This window comes from Macaca fascicularis, chromosome 18 (genome assembly GCF_037993035.2).
Source record: "Macaca fascicularis isolate 582-1 chromosome 18, T2T-MFA8v1.1".
Classification (NCBI taxonomy): Eukaryota; Metazoa; Chordata; class Mammalia; order Primates; family Cercopithecidae; genus Macaca; species Macaca fascicularis.
In genome coordinates, this window is record NC_088392.1 from 23,286,120 (window position 1) to 23,304,035 (window position 17,916).

At 42.9% G+C, this 17,916-nt stretch overlaps 1 protein-coding gene across 9 annotated transcripts in view; it reads left to right on the forward strand.

Annotated features, from left to right (window-relative positions):
• The window catches only part of ATP8B1 (ATPase phospholipid transporting 8B1), a 158,756-nt gene that overhangs the window by 102,930 nt on the left and 37,910 nt on the right, over positions 1-17,916 (forward strand). For 6 of the 9 annotated variants that reach the window (XR_012427120.1, XR_012427119.1, XM_005586597.5 and 3 more), the window contains 9 exons: positions 2,764-2,836; positions 2,943-3,013; positions 5,406-5,488; positions 5,609-5,767; positions 6,246-6,334; positions 8,905-9,095; positions 12,386-12,594; positions 15,463-15,506; positions 16,392-16,548. Coding sequence is in view for 7 of the 9 variants with exons in the window: in XM_005586597.5 (XP_005586654.3) it covers positions 2,764-2,836; positions 2,943-3,013; positions 5,406-5,488; positions 5,609-5,767; positions 6,246-6,334; positions 8,905-9,095; positions 12,386-12,594; positions 15,463-15,506; positions 16,392-16,548 (1,076 nt within the window). In the remaining 2 variants the exon portion in view is untranslated. The remainder of the gene's footprint in view (positions 1-2,763; positions 2,837-2,942; positions 3,014-5,405; positions 5,489-5,608; positions 5,768-6,245; positions 6,335-8,904; positions 9,096-12,385; positions 12,595-15,462; positions 15,507-16,391; positions 16,549-17,916) is intronic. The other 3 variants (XM_074022460.1, XM_074022459.1, XM_074022461.1) reach the window with 1 other exon arrangement.

A 17,916-nucleotide genomic window follows, 5' to 3' on the forward strand; every position in this document is an offset into this window, starting at 1 on the left:
ATTAACTTTTTTTTTTTTTCGAGACAGAGTCTCGCTCTGTCGCTCAGGCTGGAGTGCAGCAGCGCGATCTTGGTTCACTGCAAACTCCACCTTCCAGGTTCAAGCAATTTTCCTGCCTCAGCCTCCCGAGTAGATGGAATTACAGGCGTGCACCACCACACTCAGCTAATTTTTGTACTTTTAGTAGAGACGGGGTTTCACCACGTTGGCCAGGCTGGTCTCAAACTCCTGACCTCAAGTTATCTGCCCTCCTCGATCTCCCAAAGTGTTGGGATTACAGGCATGAGCCACCACACCTGGCCTTAAATTATCTTTTTAATGAGTATGTACCCCTGTTATAATATATCTAATAAGGATAGTGATAAAAATAGATAAAAAGATGACTACTTTGGGTACTAAATTCCATAGGAAATATTCATTAACATTTTTAACATATCAACACTTTTAAAAGTTTTAAACTATAATATTGTTTTAAAGATTTTCACATATACAAACGATATACCCAGTGGACATAATGAACCTACTATAATAATAAAATTAATTTATTTGGAGGCAGACATCTAATCACTATATGTTTATCTGCCATTCATTTATGGCCAAAAATGACCTGGAGATTTAAAACACATTTTTAATATATGTTTATGCCCCAGTTCCCCTAATGTCACAAGAATTTGGTATACAATTCTTAACTCCAGGATTAAAAAAAAAATTTGGCTTATCTTTCAATAAACGAAATTGTAGATGTTTTACATTTCAATATTTCTGAAATTTTAAAATAGAAGTAAGTCTATTTATGTAAGTCTGAAATGACAAATGGATAGGCCTGCACCTTCTTGGCAGGGCTATTAGAAGGCAATTCTGAATACTGAAATATTGGAGGCAATTCTGTTAGAATTGTGACCCCACTGCAAGGGCTGCTCAAGCCATGGCCCTTCCAGACATGCACCCTAGACTTCCAATTCAAGGCAACCCAGAGCTCGTCTTTACCAGTGTAGTAGCTATGGTACAGGCTAAACATATGGGCTGGCCAGGCACGGTGGCTCACACCTGTAATCTCAGTACTTTGGGAGGCCAAGGCAGGAGGATCACTTGAGGCCAGGACTTCGAGGCCAGCCTGGCCAACTTAGTGAGACTCCTGTCTTAACAACAACAACAACCTCTTCTGCTAGGCTCATTGGGACACTTATTCTGTTTTACTGAATGAAGTGTTTCCTAATCCTAGAATTGTAAACAAAGCCAATTAAGATCTTTAAATTGTTGATTTTGTCTTTTGACACTTGAAAGGTAACTTTGGAACATAATTTTTTTATTTGCAAGGGAAAAAAAGCCACCTAAACATATTTATAGCTTGGTATAGTCTATATTTGAATTATACAGGGTGGAAGTACGGCTGTAAGTCAGGTTATTTTCCTCAGTGTTGACACATTAAAAAGTCTTGGAATTAGGCCTTAGTTACTATTTTTAGCACTTGAATTTGCAGTTCTGCCTGGAGGCTCTTGCTCAAAAAACAACTCATTACTGATCGCTGAGTTGGTGCTTTCGTTACAGTTGACTACATTAAATTAACAAACACTTATGGAGCACTTTCTGCATGTTGGAGGCAGGACAGTATCCTTGAGAAACTTACAGGTCAAGACAGAAGATGAGACACCTACACACATCATTCTAATAAAATCCATATCAGAATAAAAAACGATAAAAACAAAATGCTCTGACAGTTCAGGGAAGGCAAAAGTCACTTTAGCAAGGGAATGTGGGGAAAGATGTCAAGACTGAGCAAAGCCCTGAAGATGATGTGCTAGGGAGGCTGAAGGAGTTGTGTAAACACAAGTTGTGCTGACAATACAAAGCTCCATTAGACAACTGACCGTAATCCAATTTGTGTATAGCCTCGGGGCCTTAAAGGGAATGCAGTGTCTTTGCCAGTTAAGCCTTTACAATTAAGAAGTTAACAGGCCAGGTGAGGTGGCTCATGCCTCTAATCCCAGCACTTTGGGAGGCCCAGCTGTGTTGATCACCTGAGGTCAGGAGTTCGAGACCAGCCTGGCCAACATGGTAAAAACCCATCTCTGCTAAAAATACAAAAATTAGTCGGGCGTGGTGGCACGTGCCTGTAGTCGCAGCGACTCGGGAGCCTGAGGCAGGAGAATCTCTTGAACCCCAGAAGGCAGAAGCTGCAGTGAGCTGAGATCGTGCCACTGGTTGCAGTGAGCTGAGATCGTGCCACTGCACTCCAGCCTGGGCAACAGAGCGAGACTCTGTTTCAATAAAAAATAATAATGATAATTAATAAATAAATAATAAAGATAATTTAAACAGTAGAGAGTAGGCAAGCTCTGAAGCCCCCACGAAGACTCTGGCAGGCCCACGTGGGTGCCATAACGTAGGTGCTCCTGTCCCGGGACCAGCACGGAGCAAGTGATGGGTCACTGAGAAGGAACACAGCAGGGAGGCGAGTTGGACATAAGCAAAAACAAAAGGCGGTGGCAAGTATTTCCCTGCCACACACATAAGTGGCCCCCATAAACTCTTCCTTACATGACGTAGAGGGAAAGAGCATATCAAAGTCATCATCATTGCTTCCTTCAGAGGTCAATACGATTTTCATGCCCACTTAATATGTTTACGTCATGAAAAAGCAAAATTTTATCATTTTCTCTGTGACTTACACATTTTCCAGAATCTGTAACATCCAGAAAGAATAGTAATTCCCTTGCCTGTAACTTAAAATTTCAATAAGTCCTCATTATTTTTAATCCTTAGGTTCAAAGTTGCCAAATGGAAAGACATTCAAGTTGGAGACGTCATTCGTCTGAAAAAAAATGATTTTGTTCCAGTAAGTGACCAACTTCTGCTTCTCTCGTTCCTTGTTCTCCCCCAGCCCCTGCGCTCGGCTTCTCCCTCAGGGTCTCGGTGTTATCGGTGTGTTTTCTTTTGGACAGGCTGACATTCTCCTGCTGTCTAGCTCTGAGCCTAACAGCCTCTGCTATGTGGAAACAGCAGAACTGGATGGGTAAGTGTGTCTCAATGGGCCTCATTTAAAGCTGGCCTTTGAAGGCACATTCATTCCATTGAAATCGGAGCATTCTGGACCAGAGGGATTGGTATCTGGCGTTGCCTCTGCCACCTGCTGCCTGTCCCTACCGATCTCACCTTTGCCCCTCTGTGAAGCAGAGCTCTACCCACCTGCCTGTCACCACCTCTCAGGGAAGGTAAAAGGATCAGACAGGCGCATATCTGTCTGAGCCCTTTATCAACTGCTGAGCAGTGTCCAGACAGATATGAATAATACTGAGGTTATTATCTGTGTCAGAGAATGGAACAGATTTTTAAAGTCTTTACCAATAGGCAATTTATTTACTTATTTTTGAGACAGAGTCTCCCTCTGTTGCGCAGGTTGGAGTGTAGTGGAGCTATCTCAGCTCACTGCAACCTCCACACCCGCTGGGTTCAAACAATTCTCCTGCCTCAGCCTCTTGAGTAACTGAGATTACAGGCGCCAGCCCCCACACCCAGCTAATTTTTGTATTTTTAGTAGAGATGGGGTTTCACCATGTTAGCCAGGCTGGTCTAGAACTCCTGATCTCAAGTGATCTGCCTGTCTCAGCCTGCCAAAGTGCTGGGATTACAGGCGTGAGCCACTGCACCTGGCCTCAATAGGCAATTCTGAATTCTTCTTGTGTTGGTTTTGGTTACTATGCTATCATTTAAAAGAGAATAAAGTTCTGTTTTTGACCAGTTTTCTGACCAGTTTTCAAGGCATTTATTGAGTGCTCACGAGGTTGCAGGCACTTTACATATTAGCTCATTTAATCCTCTAAATGACCATGTGAGATGAATATTACTGGTCTGTATTACCCATGAGGAATCAGAGGCCCAGGGAGGTGCAGCAGCCTGTCCAAGGTCACACAGTGAGTGGTAGAGTCAGGACATTGCTCCCTCTGCTCCTCGTGCCTCATGCTCCAGATATGCATACACTGCTTTACAGAGAGCCGAAATCATGAGACTGAAAACTAGGGCTGGCCAGGTGCGGTGGCTCACGCCTGTAATCCCAGCACTTTGGGAGGCTGAGGCGGGCAGATCACGAGGTCAGGAGATCGAGACCATCCTGGCTAACACACTGAAACCCCGTCTCTACTAAAAATACAAAAAATTAGCCAGGCATGGTGGCGGGCGCCTGTACTCCCAGCTACTCTGGAGGCTGAGGCAGGAGAATGGCGTGAACCCGGGAGGCGGAGCTTGCAGTGAGCCGAGATCGCGCCACTGCACTCCAGCCCGGGCGACAGAGAGAGACTCCGTCTCAATTAAAAAAACAAAAAACAAAAAACTAGGGCTGTCTTTGCTTCATAGATCAGTCAATTGACTGTTGGAAATCTATCACCCCTTTTTTTTTTTTTTTGAGAAAAACTTAAAACCAATTAACCACTTCTTAATTGTAAAGGCTAATTGGTTAAAAACCAATTAACCACTTCTTAATTGTAAAGACTTAACTGACAAAGACACTGCATTCCCTTTAAGGCCTTGAGGCTATACCCAAATTGGAGTCTGGGCAGTTGCCTGATGGAGTTTTGTGTTGTCAGGTCGGTCTCAAACTCCTGACCTCAAGTGGTCTTCCTGCCTCTGCCTCCCAAAGTGCTGGGATTACAGGCATGAGCCACCGCGCCCAACTGACTGTTTATTCTGAACTATAAAACTGCTATTATTTCCGTGAGAGATTCTAAAGCTTTACAAAGACATAAGATCCTAATATGCCCTGTCAGAACAGAATGGTGAGGTTGAGAATGAACTTACCTAGTCCATGGAAATTCCTGAGTGTTCCTGAATCCTATATAAAGCCATCAGTCATGAGAAGGCAGCCTCACCCTGTCCCCAGCCTGCCCTTGTGCTCACCCACGACCTTACCTTGCACTATGGTGGGGCAATTGGGAGTAAAGCTACCACCTCCTTTTCCAAATGAAATTGTCTTTCAAAAACATGTGATCCAGTTATTCACTCTGGAAAAGAATTTGACAGAGGCGAAACAGAATTTCTGTAACAAATACGTGTTATAGAATCATCTTAATATGATTAAATATTAGACGCTACCTTTTCAAATAGCCCTTTGGTAGTCCCCGCTGGTGGTAAAGGTCAAGTCAGTGAGAAGGATGTTTGTGGGCACCTCTGTGCTAACCTTCACAACAACAGTGAAGGGAACCAACATTTCCCAAGGTCGGAAATGTTCTCTAGTTCAGGGCATAACTTTATCCAAGCCTGAAATTCCAAGGTGAACAGAGTTTGAAAATAGAAACAGCTAATTATTTAGCCTTCATATCCAGATACAGCTAATGTAACTTTGGATAATTAACATCCATTTCGAACTCGAAAATTTGTTCATTTAATTCTTTCATTTTTCCCCCTTCCTTTAGAGAAACCAATTTAAAATTTAAGATGTCACTTGAAATCACAGACCAGTACCTCCAAAGAGAAGATACATTGGCAACATTTGATGGTTTGTACAAAACATGTCTTACTTTGCTTTAAATTTTAGTTGCTTGGTTCAATTCCTATTGATTAACACCAGAAAGAGTTTTGTATGTGATTAATTATGTGAATCTTGTATTTTTAAAAGGTCTTGTTGAATGCGAAGAACCCAATAACCGACTAGATAAGTTTACGGGAACACTATTTTGGAGAAACACAAGTTTTCCTTTGGATGCTGATAAAATTTTGTTACGTGGCTGTGTAATTAGGAACACCGATTTCTGCCATGGCTTAGTCATTTTTGCAGGTACTTTCAGAGTTTCTTGGGAAATTAATCAGCTATGATCTTTAAAGACTTAAAGGAGGGGATTGCTTTTCTGTCCTTTCTCCATCAAGCTATTCCTTTTTTTTTTTTTTTTTTTTGGAGACAGAGTCTGACTCTGTAGCCCAGGCTGGAGTGCAGTAGTGCGATCTCAGCTCACTGCAACCTCTGCCTCCTGGGTTCAAGTGATTCTCCTGTCTCAGCCTCCAGAGTAGCTGGGATTATAGGCATGTGCTACCATGCCCGGCTAATTTTTGTATTTTTAGTAGAGACAGGGTTTGCCATGTTGGCCAGGCTGGCCTCGAACCCCTGACCTCAGGTGATCTGTCCACCTCAGCCTCTAAAAGTGCTGGGATTACAGGCGTAAACCACCATGCCTGGCCAAGACGAGTAATTTAATTGGTGAGCCAGTGAATTGATTTTTTTTCCCAATTGATAATTACATTGAATTTTCTATTTTCAGGTGCTGACACTAAAATAATGAAGAATAGTGGGAAAACCAGATTTAAAAGAACTAAAATTGATTACTTGATGAACTACATGGTTTACACGGTATTTATTTTTCATCTCAGTAGATCTCTCATCTAGATTGCTGTCTTTTGCGCTAATATTATTATATGTTTTTCTAATACAAAGAAATCTTACCTCTTTAGGTGGAACAGAAAAATTCTTGGGCACTCCAAGCTTCAAATGCAGGAAGAAGGGATTTTTCTCAAAAACACCTCACTTTTTCTCAGAAATGCCACACTTTTAACAGGAGAATCCCCTTGGGAAGGGAAATTTCAGTTGTAGGGTGCCCTGAGTGCTTTGATGACGGGAACTGGAAAACCCGGAAGCCCTAGATAAATTAGTGAAGCTGGGCTCCTGAAATCAATGTAGGGTTGGTTTCATTGCTGTTACTTTCCCATAGAGGCAGTTCTCTTAGAAGCAAACCTCCCCTGGCCCCCCCACCCCGCAACATCTACTGTATAACTCCAAATACAAGGCAAGGCTTAAAATAAAGTATGTCGAGGACCCCCAAGATCACTCCCAGGTTTGATGATTCACTGGAAGGACTCATAGGCCCCAACACATCATTGTATTCACAGCTGTGACTCATTACAACAAAAGGACACAGAGCAAGATCAGCCAGAGGCTCATGGAGCAAAGTGCAAAGGAAACCAGGCGCAAGCTTCCAAAAGTCTGCCATCCCGCCCGCACTCCCCACCAAGCCACACACACAATAGGCACTTAATTCTCCCAGCAGCAATTAATGACACCACAAGTGAAATGTTGTCTATACCAAGGAAGCCCATGAGAGACTCGGTGTCAAGGGTTTTTAACAAAAAAACTCTAGACTCCCCAAAAGAATACAGATGGTCAGCATAAACCATGCTGTTTGCACAGTTAGGCATCATGAGTTATTCCTTTTTTTTTTTTTTTTTTTTTTTTGAGATGGAGTTTCGCCCATCTGCCCAGGCTAGAGTGCAATGGCATGATCTTGGTTCACTACACTCTCCGCCTCCCAGGTTCAAGGGACTCTCCTGCCTCAGCCTCCCAAGTAGCTGGGATTACAGGCAGCCGCCACCCCACCTGGCTAATTTTTGTATTTTTGGTAGAGATGGGGTTTCACCATGTTGGCCAGGCTGGTCTCGAACCCCTGACCTCAAGTGATCTGCCCACCTCGGCCTCCCAAAGTGCTGGGATTACGAGCATGAGCCACTGCACCCAGCCCATGAGCTATTCTCATCAGAGAATAAAAAATAACCGGGAAATCCTCCAAACATCTAAGTTACCAGATACCAGCCCAGGGCAAACCCTGCAAGCAGGCTTCGGAGGAAGCAGTCTCAGACCTGCTATGTTCGCTCTTTTCTGCCCATGTGGTGACCCCAAATATTAAGCACTCCTTCTATTTCCCAACGAAAATTTTTTCAAGTATTTAGTTCAATTTGAATGCATACTTCTAATACTTACTCTTTGATTGCATATACATATTTAAAATCAGATAAAAATAATAATTTAAGAAACCTTTTCCCCTGCTTTCTCGTTTCATGAGAATTGTATTTGAACTTTTCACAGTCATCGCTGGTGTCATGGTTGTGGTTATGAGTGCGGCACTCTCAAAAGCCTGTTGGCACTCTGCTATTTCCATGACAAAGTTGTGAGATACAGCACTTTTGGAGTCTTTGTTCAGAAATTTAAATTTGTCTCTGGAATTTTATTCCCACTTGCGAATCTCTGAGTACCACTAGCAGAGTTGACTTTTTATTCCTTCCATAAATATATGCTCATAACTTCTACAACATAATACTTATCATATTGCTTCTTAAGTGATCTTATTTTACAATGTTATGCAATACTTGTGACATTACACCTTAAGGAATAATGGCCCAAATATAGGTGAAATTTTGTTACCCTGAAAAAAAAATTCTGGTTGGGCAAGGGCCACCTGTAATCCCAGCAATTTGGGAGACTGAGGCAGGCAAATCACTTGAGGCCAGGAGTTCCAGACCAGCCTGACCAACATGGTGAAACTCATCTCTACTAAAAAGACAAAAATTAGCCAGGCATGGTGGCGCATGCCTGTAATCCCAGCCACTCAGGAGGCTGAGGCATGAGAATTGTTTGAACCAGGGAGGCGGAGGTTGTAGTGAGCCACAGTGGCACCACTGCACTCCAGCCTGGGCGATACAGTGAGACTGTCTTTAAAAAAATCTGTTGAATATTTTCTATAAGCATTCCAGTTTTCCAATTCAGCCTTGTTGGAAGTTGTTTCATGCTAAGTAAGATATCTTCCCCAAACAGTATGTTATTGTTCAAAGTAAACATAATTGAGAGAATGCCCTATAATATAAGACTCTTCAAGGATTTGAATATAAGACACCACCTTCTCTTTTGAAAGATAATTTTGGGAACAAAACCTCACCTTCTGTGGGAGATGTAGGATACATCAGTCAATCGTAGCAATTAAATAGACTTTCAAAGCGTTATGTTGGCGCTGTTTTTATTTGACATACATTATTTTTACAGACTACTAAATTCTCAAACGTATGAAGTATTGAGTAAAGTTAATTAGCATCTAGGAAATGCAAGAGGTTGGAAATCCATCTTCAGAATGCATTTAAATGTTTTCTGTCTTCTAGATCTTTGTTGTTCTTAGTCTGCTTTCTGCTGGTCTTGCCATCGGCCATGCTTATTGGGAAGCACAGGTGGGCAATTACTCTTGGTACCTCTATGATGGAGAAGACTTTACACCCTCCTACCGTGGATTCCTCAATTTCTGGGGCTATATCATTGTTCTCAATACCATGGTACCCATCTCTCTGTATGTCAGGTAAGGCTGTCCTCTCTGGCATTTTGCTTTAATGGAAGAATGTTGTACCTTCTCCCAACGTAGTGCCTTCATTTCTAACAATCATTGTTTCAAAGGTCACAAAGAACAGGTAAGAAAATCTCATTCATTTCAGAACTGAGGGTAAGAGAGGAAAAGGAAATTAACATTTGAGTATCCACTCTGTGCCAGGCACCTTTTATCTCATCCTGTTTGCAGATGAGGCTAGGGAATTTCGAAGATCGATTGATACTCCTGTAGTCATTGTCTTATTAGTGAGGTTCCCTTCACACCGGGTACCAAAGCCCAGACTTCAGAAAGAACCTGGGAGGAGGCGAAGATTTAGCATGTGATGGAAAAACTTAGTTTTCCCTTTCGAAAGTGGTCCTCACCTCTTATCTGAGCCTTCCTTATTATCATCTGCCACACCTAAGGTGGAGAACTTGTGCTTTCTGGCCACTACCTCCTGGTAGGAAAGAAATTTCCTGTCCTTCATCAACCTCTCAAAATGTTCTCTTTTCATCTCAAATCTCAATCACAACAACAAAGTCAGGGGCATATATCTCTGATAAGTGGTAAGCAGCTGATTTGGTGATATTTCTTAATTTTTCACTTTTACTTTTTTTTTTTGAGATGGAGTTTCACTCTTGTTGCCCAGGCAGGAGTGCAATGGCATGATCTTGGCTCACTGCAACTTCCGCCTCCCGGGTTCAAGCGATTCTCCTGCCTCAGCCTCCTGAGTAGCTGGGATCACAGGTGCCCGCCACCACGCCTGGCTACTTTTTTGTATTTTTAGTAGAGATGGGTTTCACCAAGTTGGCCAGGCTGGTCTTGAACTCCTGACCTCAGGTGACCTGCCCACCTCGCCTCCCAAAGTGCTGGGATTACAGGCGTGAGTCACCACGCCCGGGATTTTTCTCTTTTTAATAGGAAAGTTCACTGCCCTTGGCCAAACTGACTTTGAGAGCTTTTTGGGAGGGTTAGTGCTTTGGAATAAACCCAGCAGCAAGAGTTCATTCTTAGTTCTGATAAAGAATAGCCCAGAGACATAGGGATCACATACACACCTATAATTAGAGGCATTTATTTTATTTTAGTGTCATTATATGTGCATTTGCTTTACTTTTAATTTGATTACATGTAGTTACTGTTGTTCTTCTAACATGAAGGAAAGCCCTGGGGCAGCCATCCGTTCCACGGCTACTTTGAGAAAAACTGAGATGAGTGTTACCTTTGTCAAGGGAACTGTTACACAGATAATTTTGCCTAAAACTATCAATGTGTATTATAAAAGAAACTGTATACATAATTTTGTATAAAGGTATGTCACATGACAAATATGATTTATTTTCTTGGAGATAAAGGTCCTTTGAAAACATGCTGGAGCAAGTTCTTCCAGATAGTATCTCTGCTTTGACTTCAACCCTCATTCAGAATAAACCCACCCCACAAGGCCCCAAGTGTGATCTGGTGCTCAGCCTTCCACTCTGCCCGTACCTTTTGCATCTCAGCCCACCTCCCTGTGCTTCTGCCACTCTGGCCCCTTGATACTCTTCCTGCCACAGGGCCTTTGTACCTGCTCTTTTCTCTGCCAGGAGCATCCTTATGTAGGTATCTATCTGCTCCCCCTTTCACTAAAAAGGCTTCTACTCAGACAACACCTTATTACCATGGCCTTTCCTGATTCATTCTGTTTCTGACCACTTCTCCTTCATGGAGATCTTCATATCTCCTTACCTTGCTTTGCTTTGATTTTTGTTTGTTTGTTGTTTGTTTTGTTTTGAGACAGAGTCTTGCTCTGTTTCCCAGGCTGGAATGCAGTAGCACGATCTCAGCTCACTGCAACCTCCGCCTGCCGGGTTCAAGTGATTCCGCTACCTCAGCCTCCCTAGTAGGTGGGATTACAAGCACATGCTACCATGCCTGGCTACTTTTTGTGTTTTTAGTAGAGATGGGGTTTCACCATGTTGGTCAGGCTGGTCTTGAACTCCTGACCTCATGATCTGCCCCCCTCAACCTCCCAAAGTGTTGGGATTACAGGCATGAGCCACCATACCTGGCCTCTGCTTTGATTTTCCGCAGAGAACTTCTGTCTCTGATACAGCCTCTCTTTATTAGTTTATATATTTGTCTGTCTCTACTAGAAAGTAACCTCCTTAAGAGAACGGACTTTGTTTTGTTTACAGACACGTCCCCTGCACCTAGAATGGTATCTGGTACATAGTAGGCACTTAAGAAATATTTATGGAAGGGAAAGAAGTGGGGAGAGCATTATTTTTCCATCTGTTTAACTTGTTATGGACTTCCTTTGCCCACCTAACAATTGCGGGCTATGTAAACAGCTTCCTTATAACTGAGATAGGTAATGTCCCTTACAGTTTTAAAATTCACATGATCCTTTTATAATATCTTATTTTGGATATTCTATAACCTTATCATAATTTAGGGATCACGATTTGGGGTATTTGCCAAAAGCCTTTTGCCCTATTTGAGAGCGCAGAGGAGTCTGTACCCTAGGATATTCTCACTCCCTCTGCCCTACCACTGAGGGCAAAGGTGAACGCGACCATTCCAGTGCCCCTGGGTGCTATGGGGAATGGGGGAGAAGAGTCAGTCTTGCTGTGTCCACTGCTCTGTCTGCAGTGTTGCTGTGTCATCCATTCTGCTGGGCTGTGGATTCTGAACATGGGTGCCTTGGCTAAATGTGCCCAGGAGTGAGTGGCAAATCTCACTGAGCAATTTTGAATGGAAATTACTTGTCTAAAATCAGCTTGACCCTGACGCCTGAGAATGATGCATGTGGTTAGGAGAAACCACAGGCTGAGTGCATGGCTTGTCTCCTTGGAGAGGGCTTAGTTTGGGCTGATGTAACAAAAGATCTTTGAAATTTATTGCTCACAGTTCTGGAGGCTGGGAAGTCTCAAATCAAAGCATCGGCAGATTCAGGGTCTGGCAATGGCTCACTTTCTGCTTTATAGGCACAGCCGGTGCCTTCCAGCTACATCCTCACATGGCAGAAGGGGCAAGCAAGCTCCTTTGAGCCCCTTATTAAGGGCACTATTCCCATTCGTAAGGGTGGAGCCCTCGTGACCTAATGACCTTCGAAAGGCCCCACCTCAATACTGTTGAATTGGGGACTGGGTTTCAACATATGAATTTGGAGGGGGATTCTAACATTCAGACCATAGCAGTAAATAAGCAGCTTGCTCTTGTCTGTACAATGAGAATAAAATCTCTACTACTTGCCACTCATATCTGAGCTCCCTACGGAAAATACTCTTCTGTCTTCCTAGCGTGGAAGTGATTCGTCTTGGACAGAGTCACTTCATCAACTGGGACCTGCAAATGTACTATGCTGAGAAGGACACACCTGCAAAAGCTAGAACCACCACACTCAATGAACAGCTCGGGCAGATCCATTATATCTTCTCTGATAAGACGGGGACACTCACACAAAATATCATGACCTTTAAAAAGTGCTGTATCAACGGGCAGATATACGGTGAGTGGAAGCCGTAACTCATTTTCTGGGGGAGTGGGGCTGCCTGCCGTGTGCAGGGCACTACCTGGACCAGAGCCTGTCTCCTGGCATTGCTGGTGCCCTCCCAATGCGGAGTCCTGCTGCTGGGACCATTCTCCAGCTGAGCACCAGAGGAGCACCATGGACAGCACTGGGGACACATGCGTGGGAGAGGACAGCGGCCAGAAGTGGGATCACGGCCAGGGCAGTGGCTCATGCTTGTAATCCCAGCACTTTGGGAGGGTGAAGCAGACAGATCCCATGAGGTCAGGGATTCAAGACTAGCCTTGCCAACGTGGCAAAACCCCATCTCTACTAATAATACAAAAATTAACCAGGTATGGTGGTGGCGCACACCTATAATCCCAGCTACTTAGGAGGCTGAGGCAGGAGAATTGCTTGAACCCGGGAGGCAGAGGTTGCAGTGAGCTGAGATCGCACCGCTGCACTCCAGCCTGGCGACAGAGCGAGACTCTGTCTAAAAAAAAAGAAAAAAATTAGAAGTCTCATTACTATATGATCCAGCAATTCCACTTCAGGTTATATACTCAAAAATACTGAAACAGGGGCTCAAAGAGGTATTTGTACACCTGTGTTCATAACAGCATTATTCACAATAGCCAAAAGATAGAAGCAACCCAAACGTTGATCAGTGGATGAATGGATAAACAAAATGTGGATACACACAATGGAATATTATTCAGTCTAAGAAAGGAAGGAAAATTTGACACATGCTACAACACAGATGAACCTGAACTCATTTATGCCAGAGGTTAAATTTTTTTGAATTTTTGCAATCAGAACTTGGTGATGACCTTGAGCAGTAGGATATAAATAACTCCCACATGCTTAGTGTTCCAATAATGGAACACTAGGCATAAATGAGTTAAGGACATTATGCTAAGTGAAGTAAGCCAGTCACAAAAGGACAAATATTGTATAATTCTACTTATATGAAGTACTTAGTATAATCAAATTTATACAGACAAAGTAGAATGATGGTTACCAGGGGCCGGGGTCAGGGGAATTGGGAGTTACTGTTTAATGGGTACAGAGTTTCAATCTGGCAAGATGAAATAGCTGCACGACATTGTGAATATACTTGATGCCACTGAACCGTATGCTTAAAAGTGGTTAAAATGGGCTGGGTGCAGTGTCTCATGCCTATAATGATAAGACTTCGAGGCCTAGAATTCTAGACCAGCTTGGGTAACAAAGCAAAAATTTTTAAAAAATTAGCAGAGTTTGGTACACATGCCTATAGTTCCAGTCACCTGGGAGGCTGAGGCAGGAAGATCCCTTAAGCCTGCGAGTTGAAGGCTACAGTGAGTACACCACTGCACTCCAGCCTGGGTGACAGAGCGAAATTCCGTCTCAAAAACAAACAAACAAACAAAGAAAAACACACGCCTCTACAAAAAACAATAATAAAATGATAATAATGCAAAAATTAGCCAGGCATGGTGGTATGTGCTTGTAGTTCCAGTTACTTGAGAGGCTGAGGTAGGATCACCTGAGCCCGGGGACATCAAGGTTATTGTGAGCTGGGTTTACACCACTGCACTCCAGCCTGGGTGACAGAGTGAAACCCTGACTCAAAAAATCAAACCAAAAATTGGTTAAGATGGTAAATTTTATTATGTGTATTTCACTACAGTTGTTTTGTTTTCTTTGTTGTTTTTGTTTTTAAGACAGTGTCTCACTGTCACCCAGGCTGGAGTGCAGTGGCGCGATCTCAGCTCACTGCAACCCCTCCACCTCCCAGGTTCACATGATTCTCCTCCCTCAGCTTCCTGGGTAGCTGGGATTACAGGCGCACACCACCGCCCCTGGCTAATTTTTTTTTTTTTTTTTTTTTTTTCAGTAGAGATGGGGTTTCACCATGTTGACCAGGCTGGTATCGAACCCCTGACCTCAAGTGAACCACCTGCCTAAGCCTCCCAAAGTGCTGGAGTTACAGGCATGAGCCACCACACCTGGCCTACAATTGTTTTTTTTGTTTGTTTTTGTTTTTGGTTTTTTGAGACAGAGTCTCGCTTTGTCACCCAGGCCGGAGTGCAGTGGCGCAATCTTGGCTCACTGAAACCTCTGCCTTCCGGGTTCAAGTGATTATCCTGCCTCAGCCTCCTGAGTAGCTGGGACTACAGGTGTGTACTACCATTTCCAGCTAATTTTTGTGTTTTTAATAGAGATGGAGTTTCACCATGCTAGCCAGGCTGATCTTGAACTCCTGACCCCAGGTGATCCACCCATCTTAGCCTCCCAAAGTGCTGGGATTACAGGCGTGAGCCACCACACCCAGCCAATAGTTTTAAAAGTTGATTTCGGTTCTAATTTTCTGAAACATTTAGAAATTTAATTTTCTGTAAATTTACAAATAATATTAAGGTTAATACTAGATTCAAATAGAGTGTTCTCTATTTTAAATAGACTTAAAAACACAATTGTTTAAAATGATATAGGGATATGTATATATACTTCCTACTTGTAGGAAACTGTACACCGTGAGTGCCTTTTCTCATAAGGAGTATCAGTGAAGATGGTGGGGCACTGCGGGGCTGAGGACGTGGCTCACATGTGTGGATCCTTCTGACTTAGGGGAGGTAAAGCATTTTAAAGGATATGACCCAGGCCCCTAGGAGAAAGTAGTAGGGAGGGACAGGCACCAGTATTTGAATAACTAGACCAGGGGTCACCTAATGTTTTCTGTAAAGAGCCAGATAATAAAAATGTTAGCCCGTCCAGGCCATATATGGTCTTACCTCCACCACTACATAAGCAAAGCCATGTAAGGAGGGGCCTCTGGACACAGGCGGGGAATCAATTTGTTTTGTCCTGTTTGTTTCTCAGGGGACCATCGGGATGCCTCTCAACACAACCATAACAAAATAGAGGTAAGGCCTTTAAGCTGAAGAATTGTTTGGGATGCTAGGGATGTCAGGGTCCCAGCAGGGCCATGCTTCCTTTGAAGGTCTAGGGAAGACTCTTTTCGTTGCCTCTTCCCTGCTCCTGGTGGTTGTCCACAGTCCTTGGTGTTCCTTGGCTTGGAGACTTGGAAACACAACTCTGTATCTCTGCTTTTGTTGTCACATGGTGTCCCCTTGTGTGTCTGTGTGTCTCTGTGTCCACACTTCCCCTTCTAATAAGGATACCAATCATTGGATTAGGACCCACCCTAATTGAGTGTCACCTCATTTTATCTTGATTACATCTGTAAAGACCCTGTTTCTAAATAAGGTCACATTCATAGGTACCAGAGGTTAGAACTTCAGCATATCTTTTGGGGGAACAGAGTCTAGTCCACCACAAAGTACCTTTTTGACTGGTCCTGGTGGCTCATGCCTGTAATCCCAGTACTTCGGGAGGCTGAGATGGGCAGATCAATTGAGTCAAGGAGTGTGAAACCAGAGAAACCCCATCTCTACAAAAAAAAATACAAAAATTAGCCAGGTATGGTGGTGCACGCCCATAGGCCCATCTACTCAGAAGGATTGCTTGAGCCCAGGAGGCGGAGGTTGCAGAGAACTGAGATCAAGCCACTGCAGTCCAGCCTGGGTGACAGAGTGAGACCCATATATGGTCATATATGTTTCCAAAAAAAAAAAAAAGGTATCTTTTTATTGAAGACAGTTGTGAGCCTCTTGACATTTAAGAATGTGCTAAAATCCTAAGGTGGTTTTTGCATAATTGAAACCTTGCCTTTCAAGGAAAGTTCATGTCATGTGTTAAGTGAAAAATATTTTATAAAATTATATTTTGTTTTTCTCCATTTCTTTCAGCAAGTTGATTTTAGCTGGAATACATATGCTGATGGGAAGCTTGCATTTTATGACCACTATCTTATTGAGCAAATCCAGTCAGGGAAAGAGCCAGAAGTACGACAGTTCTTCTTCTTGCTCGCAGTTTGCCACACGGTCATGGTGGATAGGATTGACGGTGAGTGTTTCTCTGGCATCTCAGGCATTAGAGACCAGGTTTTTTGTTTCCGGGTAACTCCTGCTTATGACTCAAATGCATGTCAAGTAGTACAAATCTGTCGCATATTCGAATGCAGTGAATGTTTTTCAGCACTTACCACTAGAGGGTTTATGGAAGAGCAAAGTAGGAAACAAGCTTCTTGTCCCTGAAAATTTACATCTTATTCATAGTTATGGCTCCAGGTGTATTTTTTTCACTTTCCAAATGAAATCTTATTGAAATGATTGATACTTGAATTATGATAGAAGAATCTAACTTTTCTTAGCACATTTATTACTGAGCATTTACTGAGTGTGAAAAGTCAAGCCTTATCTATATCAGAAATGGACTCTGAACTTGACTAATCTTTTCTACCAAATAATTTTAGATATATGCTCTTATTTACTAGATTCTGTTATAGTTTGGGTTTGAAATAATATCAGCCTCAGCCTGGATCTCTTCTGGGTGCCTTTTCCATTTAAAGGAGCATAATTAATGTGAATTTCATGGGAACAAGCAGAATGACTTGTAAGTTCCTTTGCAGAATCCTTCAATGCAGTTTGTGCCAGCTTTGTCACAGCAAGTTTGTCCTATATCAAGGAAAGCTAGTCATTTTATCACAAATAGACATAATGATAAGTTATATAGACACACGTGCACTTTATAGAAAGAGCAAAAGGAGTTCCTTTGGTGTTTCTGTAATGAAGCATAGTCTGCCTTCACTTCATTCATTCACTTCATCCACTTCACTACATCTTCCACTTTTTACTTCAGTCAGTGCAGCATACATAAGTCTCTCTTCTCAACCTTGATGTTTCATATGTAGCAGGTATGAAATTTCTAGAGAAGGAATATGCATAAAAACTAAATGTGTAGGCCAACGCATGGTGGCTCACACCTGTAATCCCAGCATTTGAAAGGTCGAGGTGAGTGGATTGCTTGAGCTCAGGAGTTCAAGACCAGCCCGAGCAACATGGCAAAACCCCATCTCACCAAAAAATACCAAAAATTAGCCAGGCGTGATAGCACATGTCTGTAGTGCCAGCTGCTCAGGTGGGGATCGCTTGAACCCAGGAGGTCAAGGCTGCAGTGAGCCATAGTCTCACCATTACACTCCAGCCTGGGTGATGGAGTGAGACCCTATCTCAAAAAAACAAAAAGCAAAACAAAACAAAAAACACCTAAATGTATAGAAGCTGTATGTGATACTTTTCAGCAAGTTGCAAAGAAACCCATTTTCCAAAGATGAATCTAATATTGCAATGAAGCAAGGTAACAGAGTTCAGATTAGGGTGGATACATGGAAGCGTTTATCAGCAGACAATGTGGGGAAAGATAGAAAGGGAT